Source organism: Phalacrocorax carbo, chromosome 2, assembly GCF_963921805.1.
Source record: "Phalacrocorax carbo chromosome 2, bPhaCar2.1, whole genome shotgun sequence".
Taxonomy (NCBI): Eukaryota; Metazoa; Chordata; class Aves; order Suliformes; family Phalacrocoracidae; genus Phalacrocorax; species Phalacrocorax carbo.
This window is the reverse complement of record NC_087514.1, coordinates 40,991,925-41,006,422: the sequence shown is the minus strand read 5'-3', so window position 1 is coordinate 41,006,422 and position 14,498 is coordinate 40,991,925. Positions and strand designations below refer to the sequence as shown.

Below are 14,498 nucleotides of genomic sequence, written 5' to 3'. Positions count from 1 at the left end.
TTCTGCAGAACAAGATCGCTTTGTCTTCCAGGAGACTCCTTTTTGGTCCTGGGAGAATAGAAAGCTTCACTGACAGTGTCAGTGTTTCCATATTCCTCTCTCAGTAAATGGTGGTGGTTCGGTTGCCTGCTGGGCAGTTTCTGATGAAGCTGATAAGAAAAAACAGTTGACTGCTTAAATACGTGTAAAACATAGAAAACGTAACCGTTGGAAAATAAATATTGTTTTACTTCTAAATTTCAGTCTAACCTTAGTGATTTCAAATGTAGTGTGCTTGTTTTGGTGGTAAGGTCGCATTCCCTGCGTTCTAACCTTACTTCGTTAGGTTGTCAAGGTGTCAGCCTGCTGTTTGCTTATCCTTTTGGCTGATTCAGACATTCAGGTCTGGTAAAGTTTTTTGAATTGTATCTAGCCTGCAGATCTGTAAAAATGGTTACACTTTTATTCTTTCTAAATTGTGATGTAATCTTATTTTTGTCTTAACAAAGCCTGTAACGCATTATCTGGTGAAATGGTGTTCGCTTCCTTATGAAGACAGCACTTGGGAGCTCAAGCAAGACATCGACCAAGCTAAGATTGAAGAATTTGAGAAACTGATGTCTAGGGAGCCAGAAATAGAGCGTGTGGTAAGAATTGGCTCCATATAGAGGATTTTATTTGAAAATAGTAAAGTAATGTGGTCTTTCAGAAACCACTAATGGGATTTGCTGTATTTGAAACAGGAGCGACCTCCTGCCGATGACTGGAAGAAATCGGAGAGTTCCAGGGAGTATAAAAACAATAACAAACTCAGGGAATACCAGTTGGAGGGAGTAAACTGGCTTCTTTTCAATTGGTACAACACGTACGTAAAATATTGCTTACTGATGAATCCTGCTTTGGAAAAGCTTTTATAGCTTATTTGAAACAACCTTTTACGTAATCTTCTAAAGCAAGGTTTTAGAATTATTTATGTCCCATTCTTCCCTGCAGGAGTAATGCAAACTAATTTTGGGCAGATAGCATGTTACATAAAACGTGAATGTTTCAGATTCTTGTGGCAAATGCTTTTGCATGTATATGTGTTCATGCACACTCCTGCTGCCCCTTCCTCCCCCATGTGAACTTGAGAGGTACATAAAATGGATATATCCATGCTTACTGCATCACAAATCATAACATTTACTTAAAATGCAAAAAGGTTGTGATGTTTCTTCTGTGTAAACTTGCCATTCTAGAAATTTCTGTTTTATTCTGTTTAGCTCCTTACTGATTTTCTATGTTTTAAGTTAGGAATAAATCTTTCAGACTTTTTATTATTGTTTTCAGACGAAACTGCATTTTAGCAGATGAAATGGGGTTGGGAAAGACTATCCAGTCCATTACGTTTCTCTATGAGATATATTTGAAAGGAATCCATGGTCCTTTCTTGGTTATTGCACCATTGTCCACAATTCCCAACTGGGAAAGGGAGTTCCGCACCTGGACAGAGTTGAATGTGGTTGTGTATCATGGGAGTCAAGCAAGCCGGCGGACCATTCAGTTGTATGAAATGTATTTCAAAGATCCACAGGTAAAAGCTCTTCATGATTTTTCTTTATTTTTCTTCTTTTGTATATGCTTTACTGTTGTTTATTAATCTAAGCATTGATTAGGATTTTAGTATTGATATAGTAGATTTTAGCTAATAATGAAAATATATATATTAATCAGAGTGTGCTTTCTAATAGTAGCCAAGAGATCAGCTGGAAATAGATGCAGACCAAGAGTTACTGAGATGGTGCAACTCTTTTTCAGGGTTTCAGGGGTATATGCAAGCAAGGTTTTCATTATTGTCCTTTCCTGAGGGGAGAGCTGGTAGAAGAGATTCTTAATGGAGATACTACTTTAATTGGAACTAAGCTTAAAAATCAATCTTTGCCTACCATTCCAGGAAAAGACTAGCTTGCAGAACTTAAACTTGTCAATGCTTCTTTACCAAATTTTTAAGTCAGATATATTTTGAATCTGTGTTACTGCGCTCAGGTTGAATAGTTGTTACGAGAGAAAGAACTCAGGTACAGAAAAGATTGGGAGTAGAAACAGAAAATTATTTGGAAAACTGAAGTTATAAAGAGCAACAGATATCTACAATTAAATGCATGGCTTTGTCCAGAGTAAGTAAACAGGATTGGGGGAAAATAACGTGCATGCATTAAATGATATTGCAAAACAACATAATCCTGCAATTCACAGCTTTTTTGCAAACTTTTGTTAAAAAAAAAAAAAGCACAAAAAACTATAATCTCACTTTAAAAAAAAGTGTGGATGGTCAACCTGATTTGATATATTGTGGAGTATTATTTCTAGCTGAGCTTAAAGAAGTGATAGTGGTGAATTCATATATTTAGATTTTCTGTAAAGGGTTTGATTTTATGCCACTGGATATTTTGATTAATAAACTAGAACGATACAAAATCAATATGGCACACATTAAGTGGATTTAAAACTGGCTAACTGATATTTCTTGATGTAATTGTAAATGAGAAATGATTTGCATTTCCAGCGTAGTTCTTTAGGGATTGGTTCATGTCCATGAGCTATATAACACTTTTATCAATGACCTGAAAGAAAACATAAAATCATTACTGAGGAAGTTTTCAAATGACACAAAGATGGGGAGAGCGGTAAATAATTAAGACAGTTCATGATACAGAGTAAGCTGTATTACTTAATAAATTGGATCCAAGCTAACAGGACTCAGAATAGCTAAATATAGGGTTATCTGTGGACAAGGAATGGAGGTGATTCTTACAGTAGGGAGAGCTCAGTTCTGGGAAGGCTGTAAAACAAATGCTCCTTTTGTGTCATGACACACGACCAATTAAACATGAGTTCATACTGTGAGACTGGTTAAAAGGGCTGGTGTAGTACAAGTGTGTAGGAGGAAAGAAACCTTTATTAAAGAGTAGAAAAGTTACGGCGTTCTTGACTTTGTCAGTGATGTGGTGGGTAGTCCAGTTCTGTCTAGTTCTCACTTCCAGTCCTCAGAGTGTTGAAAAACCAGAGTCCTTGGAGCAAAGCTGTGAGGGTGGTTGTGAGATAGAAAATATGCTTTTACAGGGAAAGAACTGAGTAAAGACTGTTTTGAAGGTGATGACTGTGGCACAACTTGATGTGCTATTAGGCCAAACAGAAACAGGATCACATATTAAATATAGTAGAAAAACACATAGTAATTTATAGTTAGAATTTGCATCTGTTTGGCCTAGAAAATAACCATTTTCTCGGCAATTTATCAAGAAACTTTCAAATCAAAATTGTACACGAAGTTGTTAAAAAAAGGTTCTTTTGAATAACAGTTGCTACACTGATGCCTAATGGCTTATATTCCTTAAAATAATAATTACATGTAGCTTCTTACCTAGATGTATAATACACAAATGAAGTGGAATTGATTTGTACTGTTTCTGGTTTAACATTTTTTCTTATCAGAGATAGATATTTTATTTGGGTTTATACAAATACTGTCTCTGCTGAAGTGTTTCCTGTGTTAAAAATCATGTTTCTTTGTTCTTTAATTGGCGCTTGTCCTTAGCATGTTCTTCCCCTTAGTATGCAGCAGTTTCATAGCATGAAACATGAAGGAATGTCATCAGAAAAAAAAACCCTTACTGTGCAGCTTCTTAGTGTTATTTTGGCAATATTGTTTAATTGATCTAAAGGCAATTAAAAGGATCTAAAGCAAGGTGCTGCAGAAAGTTTTGTTCCTTTTGTTGCCATATTCTTAACTCGCCTCTTGTAATGACCATGGCAGTCATTTGACCCCATAGCAAGTAATGACAAAGCACTCATGGCACAGAAAAATGAATCATTTTCTGCTAGCTTTGCTCCCTGAACTGGCTTAAGAGGAGAATCAGACAATTGCCATGGTTGGGGATAAAGCAGAAATGGAGTGAACTCGTCCTTTTGGTGGCAGCTAGCTCAGATGTGTCATAAAATAACCTTCTGTGTTCCATTCTTTGTAAGACTCTGTCAGTTGTGAAACGCATGGTAGAAACTGAATTACGGGGGGAAAAAAAATCTCTTCATGTTATGACAAAAGAATCCCCATGTAGTGTTTAGTCTGGCATCCTCTTAAGTACCATCAGTGGGTGTAGAGTGGGGGATGAGAAGGGACAGAAAGAAAAGCAGGCCTTGGCAGTATCATTTCTAGTCCCCTTGCCAAACACATCAACCCAGACGTGGGCATCTTTGGCATTTTAGGTCTTAACATAAAAAGAGGCCTCTCAAGCCGAGCCGTTTCTCAGAAAGACAGTTGAACATTGGGAAAGTATGAATAGCTTTAAAGAGCAATAATAAGAGACAGCATGCGTAAGAAGCACCTACCCCATCTGCAGTAGTGTGATTTTGGTGGTTTGTTTTTTTTTTTAATTATTTTAGTCAACACCAGTAACCAGAGTCAAGTTGTTGTGAAAAGCTAGAGAGCAGTCAATAACAAAATACACTTCTGCAGTGGTGTGACTTCAACACTAAGAACACTATGCTACCAGAGACATTCCCCTAAAATCCCTCCAGCCTTACTGCATGTGAGGGCCACGTAGGGAAGCCTCTTCTGGTGTTCCTGAGCAGTGTAACTAGAAGGCCCTTCTGGGGGCATTCCCTGGCTGGAATATCACATAAACCAGTTGCTCTCCTGTAGTATTCTACCTCTGAGAAAGAGTTCTGTTGTAAGATTAGGAAAACTATATATGCCAAATAAAATTAATGACAGAGCCCCGCAAAAGAGTTGACTGGTTTGTGAGGGAAATATGCTTCATAGTGTAATGTGGACTAAAAATAGAAACATCCTGGCTCACACGTAGAAATGGAATACCTTGTCCTTGGTAGATTTTAAGTCAAAATAATGCTACTGATGTTCAGGACTTTTTCTGGCTTAGCTGGTTCGTTCCTTTTGGGCTCAGTGGGTGTTGGCTTAAGAGAGCATAAATTGCCTGCGTGATTTTCTTCCTTGCTGAGAAGCTACTGAGCTATGAACATGTCATCAGCATAGGATTACCTCAGATTTCCACAAAGAATGGTTAGCGTGCAGCAGTTTAAGGCAGTATTTCACCAACAGGGACTCTGTCTTTCACGAAAGATGATGTCAGATTGCATTTTACAAAGTGGCTCCGACTCAGTTTTCCAGGTGCCTCCCAGCTATAATTGGTTAACTTGCCCATTTCTTGCATCTGTTCTCTTGTTCCTCAAAGCGGAGTCTGAGGTTGGTGGGAAAAGACTATAATAACCTTTCACGGATCCCACTAGTGGAATGTGCATCCTTTTGAGTCCACTTCTTATACCTATCTAATTGATCTCAGTTTGTATCTGCTAAGAGGTAATACCCCAAAACGTAACCCAACTTTTATATTGTACCTTGTGGCTACCTCTGTTGCTTGAGTTGCTTCCAGAAAAATTTCCCAAACAGAACAGGAAACGGCTACCTATTAGGAAGATTGATTTCCTCAACTGGAAGAACTTCTCTGAGCAAATGGATATGAAATTCCTGTGGTTCCAATATCAGAGACCTTCCTTGGGATGCCACACTGAAACAGGATGAATTGATTCCTAGTTGCCTAAGAATTCACCTCAATGATGCTATAGGTCACTTTCCTCATAGTTTCTACATTTAAATTTGTCAAATGTGACAGTGCTAGGATTACTTAGGATTTTTTTCCCCATACTTCCTCAAGTGTTGGAGGCCTGAATCTGTTGAGGAACATCATCATTCACAATCTAAACCTCTTGGAAAGCTCTTGGAACTTTCTGCTTGATTTACTCCTGTGTTCTTCAGTACAGCATTTGGCTGTCTTTCAAATAATGTGAGCTCTTGTGGCAAGACAACTATGTATATTTTAATGTGAGATTTAGACAACTCTAAATATATTATCAAGGGTCCCTCTTAGGATTTTTGCTTTACCTGGATGTGCTGCTGTATGTAGTGATCATTCTTGAAGAGCACTGCCTGCCCTACAGTCATGAGGTTGCTCATGGAAGTGTTTTCCACTACTGGGAGAGAATCTCCTGGGCTGTATTCTCTTACTTCCACAGTTATATCTGGCTCATGATAAGGTTACAGCATTTCAATTTGGTGGCTAAGTTGCCCACTTAGTGTATCTTCATCTGCTGTTTGTTAGGTAACAACTCTCTTTCTCACAAAGATGAATGTTTCTTGACTATGCCATGAGAAAGCACTGCTGAGCAGGTCATTACTTCCTCTGAAATACTCCTGATGTGCATAGGCAGATTTAATGCCAAGTTCAGGGTATCAGGTTTCATATCATTTTGAGTCAGTAGCCAGTTCTGATCCCCACAATATACAGGTCACTTATAAAAGGATTCAGACTTGCACATGTTTGAAGGAAAAAATGGTCACCTTACTGTAAAATACCTGTTTCTTTTGAAATATACAACCCACAACATAGCCTTGCTTTGAAAACATACAATGGCTTCGAACTTGTGTGAGGCCCGTTTTTAGACAGTGCTTCTGCGCAGACCCAGTGACACTGGAGATACCAGGTTACATTTCTCTTTGAACGACATTGGGAAGGAATGTAGCATAATGTCAGAAAGATGTTCATTTCATGATCTTAGGTAAAGTTTATTCAGGGTTTTTTTTTTTTGTTTGGTTTGGTTGTTTTGTTGTTGGGTTCTTTTTTTTGAGGGGAACAGTGTCTTAGTATCATCCCTGTAAATAAGACCTTCAGTTAACCAAATAAATAGCGATTGTGGTGTCAGGCATCAAGTAAATCATCCTGTTGAACTTTCCTTAACAAAAATTTACAAAAATACCAAGGAAATGTATGAAGAGATATACATTCTCCATTTAAGAGTTCAGAGATCTGCTTCTTTTCAAAACTGTTTGCTAGAATTGTAGGTGTTTTGGATATTCAGTGTCCACCAGGAAGAAATTACTGTTTACTGGGCAGAAAATATTTCAGTAGTCATCAAAATGGAGCCTTAATGTACTTCTGGCTTATTGGCACTGTTTGGGAGGACTGTCACACACCTTTGATTTAAAAGAAAAAAGAAAATTCTCTTGACCAAGTCTGAAAACCTTGTTTGAATATTGCAGCAATACGTTAATGCTTCAAGGCATTAGTAGAATCCATATGAATTATGACTGAAATACTTGTATAACATCTTTGTAATGAATATGCAGTGATTCTGTGGGCCTTTTCACAGGATTAAAAGCACAGCTAGCATGAAGCCAGTAGTAAACTTACACATTGGTATTCCCTCGTTGAGTCAGCAATAATGACTTCATTTACTTAAAATATCTTGCCCATTGTACTGTTCTGTATGTCTAAAGAATGAATTCTGAAGATGAAACAAATGTGCTTCCTTTCTTTGCCAGGGAGTTTACCTTAACTTCTGCTGTTCTTTCTAGGGTCGAGTGATAAAGGGGTCCTACAAGTTCCATGCCATTATCACAACGTTTGAAATGATCTTGACTGATTGCCCGGAGCTGCGTAACATTCCATGGCGTTGCGTGGTCATCGATGAGGCCCACAGGCTGAAAAACAGGAACTGTAAGCTTCTGGAAGGCCTCAAGATGATGGACCTGGTCAGTGTATACATCTCTTACATTTATATCTCCTGTATTTTTATTGCTTCTGATTTATGGTTTCATCAAAAGTAAAGTAAAAGGTTTTCTTGTCAGGTAAAATCATCAGGTGATAAGAAGAATGAGGGAATGCAGCTGAGAGTCTTTAAAATACCTGGAAGCATATGCATACCTGCAATTTAGGAGTGCTGGCTTTTCATAAGTCTCTTCATTGATTTAGACTTAGAATTATGTGGATTCTGTTAAGAGAATCAAGATAAACTTGTTCTTTCCTTTCTCTCTTTTCATGTGACTTACTCCATAGTCACTTCTTCACATAGGCATTTATTTAAATGTTTAATGTGGTCAGGTGGCCAAATATGGGTTCAACTGCTCTGCATTTATGTCAGCTCTAAGGTTAATTTGTTGTGTGGCCATGTGGATGTTCTTTCAGACTGACTTGAAGAAGGGGAAATTGAGTTGGTTTCTGATGCTTACATAAATATGTATTGTTATGTACACAAAATATGTGTATTAAGTGCACAGAGTACAGTAAGATGGTGGGTTTTAGAGGTATTTACCATTTAAAAGGCAAAATAATTAAAATTTTGGGGTTTTTTTGGTCAGAAGATTCTTTAAAAATGTGAGAGGAATGCAGTCATGCTAAGTTAATACCTGGAACTCAAAACTTCTTATTTCTGATATGAAGAAAGAGGAATAAACATTACCTTACACAAGCACTGCTGAGTTAGAGGTCACTTTTAGTGTCTTTTTCCCTGTTTGTTAAGCAATACTTTTCTTGAGGGAGTCTTGAGGCTTAACAACTGAAAGTTTGTAAAAATGCTGTATACAGTTTGTTTTCCTTATTATGGTTGCTATTAAAGGAAAGCTGATCTTGTAGGCATGGCTGTAGGTGGAGGTATGGGTCTTCACGCTTCAGTTCTTCTATTACTCAATTCGTATTTGACCTTGGGCAAGTCACCTAACCTCTCCGGGCTCCTCCTCTAAAGCAATATGCAACTTTTTCCTGTTGTCTCTGCCAGTCTCATGCTCTGCTGCGTGTAGATGGAAAGTAGGATTCCACTTCAGGTTTCCTAGATTAGAAACTTAAACCTGCCCTGAAGAGATTCATGTGCTGAGATGTATTGGAGGGGTGGTAAATTGATGGATTTGTATTGGAAGTGACGGGATAAGTTCAGCTGTTATTTTGCCATTTAAAGTTCATTGTATTTGTGAAAGGGCTGGGACGTCGTGGATCAGTAAAATATCTTCTTGTATCTGGAGGACTTTTGAAGGTGCTCAAGTCGTGAAGTACTTCTCTTCGCTGTTGCTGAAGGAAGGCCAGAATACTAGTTAGAAATGTCTTGAAAAGGGCTACTTCTAAGCAGTTGGGGGAGGGGAGAGAAAACAAAGATAAGCGATACATATGGGGGGGGAGAGAGAGAATTTTGTGTATTTCTCCATTGAAAATTAATTTAGATGGATTCCTAGGCAACTGTTTCTTAACGTTTCAGGAACATAAAGTGCTGCTTACTGGAACCCCTTTGCAAAATACAGTAGAAGAGCTATTTAGCTTGCTTCACTTCTTGGAACCAGGTCGCTTCCCATCAGAAACCACATTCATGCAAGAATTTGGTGATCTGAAAACTGAGGAACAGGTAAATTTCTCCTGCACACTCACCTTTCTATTTAGATATTGTGAATTTATCCATTTTATTGTCTGAATGTCATTACTTCTTTTACAAGTAATACCAATTTACTTTTTGCAAGATCACAGTAGTTTCATCCTTTTGTTGTTGTTCTTCTGTTTTCAGTTTTATTTTTTTTTGCTTTTGACCAAAAGTTATTTTGCCTGTTCACTTTTTTTTTTTAATCCTTGGTCTGTTGGTCATGCAGAAAGAGTTTCCCCTTGTGGTATTTAAAAATGAGGGGTGGGGTGTCTTGTAACAGTTGCTGGATGACAATACTTGTAGAATTGCTTGTTTGCTCTAGGAGAATTAACTTACCAGTTTACATTCTTCCTTAAGCATCAGTATCAGAGTGAGGGGACTGTTCTCTGTAACTTCTGTGGAGTTAACATCTGAGAGTTTTATCAATGACTTCTGTGCAAACAGGAACATACTTGAAACTTAGTTTAGCAAGCAAGATGTAACCAACTTTTTGGTTACCAACCAATTTTTTGACTGACTCAGAAACAGATTTCTCAAGCTGTCCAATAAAAGAAAGGCATAGATCAATGCAAAATGAAAGACCCTCTGCAGCATGTTTTAGATCTAAAATGTAAAAGCTTCTGATGATCATATATAAAACTCAAATTTCTTCGTGTATACATGAAAATGTTCTAAAAAGCCAACAGGTAACAGTCAAATCACCTTAACGTTTAGAGTTAATTGAAGCATTGCGCCTTAATTTAGGTGCCTTAATTTGGCCCTTTGCACCCTATGATAATCTAACTTCATGATTACATGCATTGTTGTGTGTGACTTTATGCTGGTTTTGTCTAAAAATTCAATTTCTGTTATTTCTAACGTCTGACTGCTTGAATTTGTTAACTTTCTATGAGAGCAACTCTTTCATAAGTGATAGTCTAAATTACAAAACAGGTCTGCCCCCAGCCCCTTTCCTCCTGGAAAATTCGTAGCATGTCCTGAGGGAATCACAGGATATGTTTCCACAGATTGTGCGGGCAGTTGCATGCCAGTCAGAATGGCCTCTGACCTGATTGGAAGTGAGCCAGCTCTGATCCAGAAGACATGTAGTCCTGTTAATATAGTGTTTGAGCTGGAGTTAATATATCCTGACTCTCAACATAGATTTTGTCTGGCCAGCTCAAAATGTCAGCAGAGCAGAACTGGAAATTTTGAAGCCATACATGGGAATATTACTAAAATAATGCCATGAGCCGTAAGCAGAATCGGAGCCTGGATTGCTTGGGCCAAGAAGTTTTGGAAGAAGTACCTTCTCTGCTGACACACCATTAGATGTTTTGGAATTTGATTTATCTTTCAAGTGATGGGAGAGATGATGTGTTAACAGCTTGGGTTTTCTCCTCCATTCCTTGCAATCCTATTCCATGTATTTTAGTTGTTCATCCCTCAGTACTAATTTATCCTTTTTCTCCTGAAGTTGTTTTATTACTAAGGCAATGATGTGAATTCAGGAGAAAGTATCTTTTGTTCATGTCTGTCCTGTGCAGCTCTGTATCAGGAGATGACAACCAATTTCAGGGTGAATTATCAGCTCTGCAACACTGAGATGGTTTGTACTTTGAAAGACAACCTAAAACAACCTAGATGCTAGTCTTTTCTTATATGGAATATGTTTGTCCTTTTCATGTAAAGGACTTTACAAAAACATTACAAAACTTAGCTAATTTTTTTGAGGAAAATAGGCATTTCTTCCCCCTCTCCCATTTAGAATGTGTCTTAAAATATATGCTGCAAAATCTGGAGTCACTAAAAACTTACCAGTGTGTTAAAAATTTACAGAAATAAAATGTTTTCATTTTGAGACCAGGCCTAAATAGTTTTCTACTTCAGCAGATGTCAAAACTAGGGGAAATAAGAAAATAATCAGAAGCAGATATATAAAGGGGAAAAATAGCATTAAACACTCTGCTTAGTGGCTAGAAGTTAACTGCAAAACTTGATCTTACAGTCAGATTTACTTACATAGCTGTGCTTACTTAGGGTTAGCTCTGCATGACTGGTGTGCAGTACTGTCCTTGTCTAGAAGGATAGTTCTAAGTGAGGTCTGTTTAATAACATCCACTAAACAGAAGGGTTGCACACGAAAAATGGACTTTAGAGTGTGTATGTCACTGAGTTAACAAGGAGAACTCAGTCTCTAGGTTATTGAGGAAAGATTTTTTTACAAGTGCTCTCTACTTGGGATCTGAGGTAGGAAACAAGGATTTTAGAATTAAGGAAATTGAAAAATAGATATTTGAAGCCTTGCAGTTTTAATTCAGTTATTTATTAAACATATATTCTCTAGGTGCAAAAACTTCAAGCTATTTTGAAGCCGATGATGCTGAGACGTCTCAAGGAAGATGTAGAAAAGAACCTGGCCCCCAAAGAGGAAACCATCATTGAAGTTGAGCTGACAAATATTCAGAAGAAATACTATCGTGCTATTCTTGAAAAGAATTTCACATTTCTTTCCAAGGGTGGAGGCCAGGCAAATGTACCTAACCTTTTAAACACTATGATGGAACTAAGAAAATGCTGCAATCATCCGTACCTTATTAATGGTAGGCATCGTATTTTCCTCCTCATTCAAAAAGATGGTTGTAAGGAAGTTCAGTAAGTTAGAAAATCTATTCTAGTGTGTCTATTTATTTATTCACTTATTTTAAGTAGAAAAGTGAGACAGCATTGCTTTTGAAGACATTGGTGCTGCTTTTTTCCAAGGCTTCCTAGCCCTCACAGAGTTTGTGTTGGTATTATCAAGTTTTCCTTTCTGTTATTTCTGACAAAAAAGACTTCAGTTACTGTGCAGGTTGTTAGATGCTGGCATAAATATGGCAATTGTTTCTGCAGAGTTAGTTAGTTGCTACTTATTTTCTTGCTGTAGAACGTTTTGACATAGTAACTTAAAATTTCTGAGTAAAAGTTGTGGGGTAAGAAATTAGGATCAGGCCTGCTTTTTATCGCCACATGTTGTCAGTTCATTTTCCTAATTTAACTACTCAGAAAAAGATTTGTGTGAATGTCATTGTTGACTTTAATGACAAATACTGTTTTTCAGTGTGGTGCTATTGGTTTTAGATCAGGATTAACTATGGCAAGTAGATAGAATTATAGAATATCTCAAGTTGAAAGGAGCCCATAAGAATCATCAAGTCCAATTCCCTGCTCCTTGCAGGACTACCTAAAAGTAAATCATACGACTAAGAGTGTCATCCAGATGCTCCTTGAACTCTGGCAGCGGTGGTGCCATGACACCATACCAGGGGACCCTGTTCCAGTGTCCGACCATACGATGAACCAGCTAGCTATAGCTGTCTCTGAAGTATGCTAAGCTTGTATGTGTCAGTCAAATCAAATCTTCCCTTTGAGGATGTAACACAAGTCTCCGTACAGGGTTGCGTTCTACTAGTTTCTTGTTCCCAGCTCTTCTCTGATACTGTATATGATTTATGCTATGGTTGGTTTCATGCTGGTTATAAGCTTCATGATGAAAGACACTTTTGTTCAAGAGCCATATGTGATTTCAGGTTTTTATTGTATGACTTCCATATTGCAGAGCTTAGGGTTTTTTCTTGACATTTTTTGTTTAAATGGGAGGAAAATTGCTTAAACTGATTCACAAAATGACATCTAATTATATTTCATGCGCGAATAATTATCCCAAAGACATGATACAGGGTTACTCCAAAGTACTGCAACCCAGCCATGCTGGTGGGCTGCTCAGTTTCTGAACTCAGACAAGATACAGTAAAGTAGCTTTGTGGTTCTGGTGTAGGTTTTTTTTTTTGTTGTTGGTTCTTTGTTTTAAGTTAACCCATTATATAAATCAGTTTACCGGAATATAGTCTAGGGTGTTCAAGTTATGAGCTTCTGACCTTGATGCTTTTTACATTTCTTGGTTTTCAGCTAGTTTTAACCTTGCCATTATTTTCCCTTGCTAAAAAAACCTGACTATTTTGCTGCTACTTTGTTTTGTCAAATAGAGTTCATGAGTAGTGCTTGCAGTGTTGCCTACAGCAGTGATTTTTTTTTTTCTCAGATATCTTCTATGCTTTAGTGTCTCTTAGATATTGCTGAAGTCCAGGTGGCTATACAGAAAAGTTCAAGTATTTTTTTTATGACTGTATATAACCCTAACAAAGGGGGGTGAGTTTCTCTTGAATGCTTTTGCCTTTATAACATTTCTGTGACTTTGGAACATTTGGACTTGCTTGGTGTCATGCATGGCAGGTGGGTCAAGCCTTCAGGTTTGAGGGAAGAATAAATAAATCCTGACTATTATTAGCATGGAGATGGAACTAAACAAATACATTCTTTGTAGTTCTAGGACAGAAAATACTCCGATGTCCTGTAGTTGTCTGAGCTTGAGGCTTTATTTTGTTGATTGATAATTAGCATCTTCATACACAGAGTGATGACACAAGCTTGTTGTAGTTCTACCAAGAGATATTGCAGTGCTAGTATATAATGTTGCATATTGTTCTGATTAATGATTTGTTGCAGTAGCAAGTTCTGGAGACTTAACTGCTTTTATAAAGGTGTCCCTGAATTCTTCTAATTTTCTTCCAAGTGTACTGGTTTTGTGAGCAAGCAGTATGCATGTGTATTTGAATATCCAAGCAGAACACTGTACATTTTGTTTTGCATAAAAGTTGGAATCAAGTCTTCCAGATAATCTTCAGTTAAGAGCCATAGAAGGTTCTATGACGGAAGTAGTATGGAGTGGGCGTTTTTGTGTGTTTCTTGATTGGTAGATGTGTTCTGTGGAGGGGAGAATGGTGGTCAGCTAAGACTGTCTGAGAAGACTTCTAAAGGAAGTTACTGCATTTTGTGTATTCTCCAACCAACTTGGGAAAGCATTGTCTGTCATTTTTCTTGGGGCTGGATTCCTTGCTTTCTCCCTAGCAACCATTCTCAAGTATCTATACATCGTTCCTCTTTCTCTGTCTCCGAGAGCCAGCAGTGGGGGAGTGCCTCTGTACTTACACATCCTACAGTGTTGAACACTGGAAAGGTTTCTTACTCTCTTCCTTTTGCCCTCTTGAGCCCTGGAAGCCTCTCCTAATTAGGAGTGGAAGTGGAGTTTTCCCTGATGGGCCAAGCACACATTCAAATACCTTTGTTTCATCCCCTACTAAAAATCAGCTAGGATAGGAACTAGTGTTACAGACCAACAGGTACAACGTCAAGTAACTTTTGGGTAGCAGGCTATTCAATATAATTACTTCATTGCAATTGAAGAAATGAAAAAGACAGGGCAGTCT

The 14,498-nt window shown here is 37.8% G+C and overlaps 1 protein-coding gene across 6 annotated transcripts in view; it reads left to right on the top strand.

The window, feature by feature from the left end:
• CHD7 (chromodomain helicase DNA binding protein 7) overlaps positions 1–14,498 on the top strand; it is a 132,230-nt gene that overhangs the window by 95,404 nt on the left and 22,328 nt on the right. For all 6 annotated transcript variants that reach the window (XM_064442653.1, XM_064442654.1, XM_064442655.1 and 3 more), the window contains 6 exons: positions 489–626; positions 723–844; positions 1,309–1,552; positions 7,388–7,564; positions 9,058–9,201; positions 11,540–11,795. In XM_064442653.1, coding sequence (XP_064298723.1) covers positions 489–626; positions 723–844; positions 1,309–1,552; positions 7,388–7,564; positions 9,058–9,201; positions 11,540–11,795 — 1,081 coding nt within the window. The remainder of the gene's footprint in view (positions 1–488; positions 627–722; positions 845–1,308; positions 1,553–7,387; positions 7,565–9,057; positions 9,202–11,539; positions 11,796–14,498) is intronic.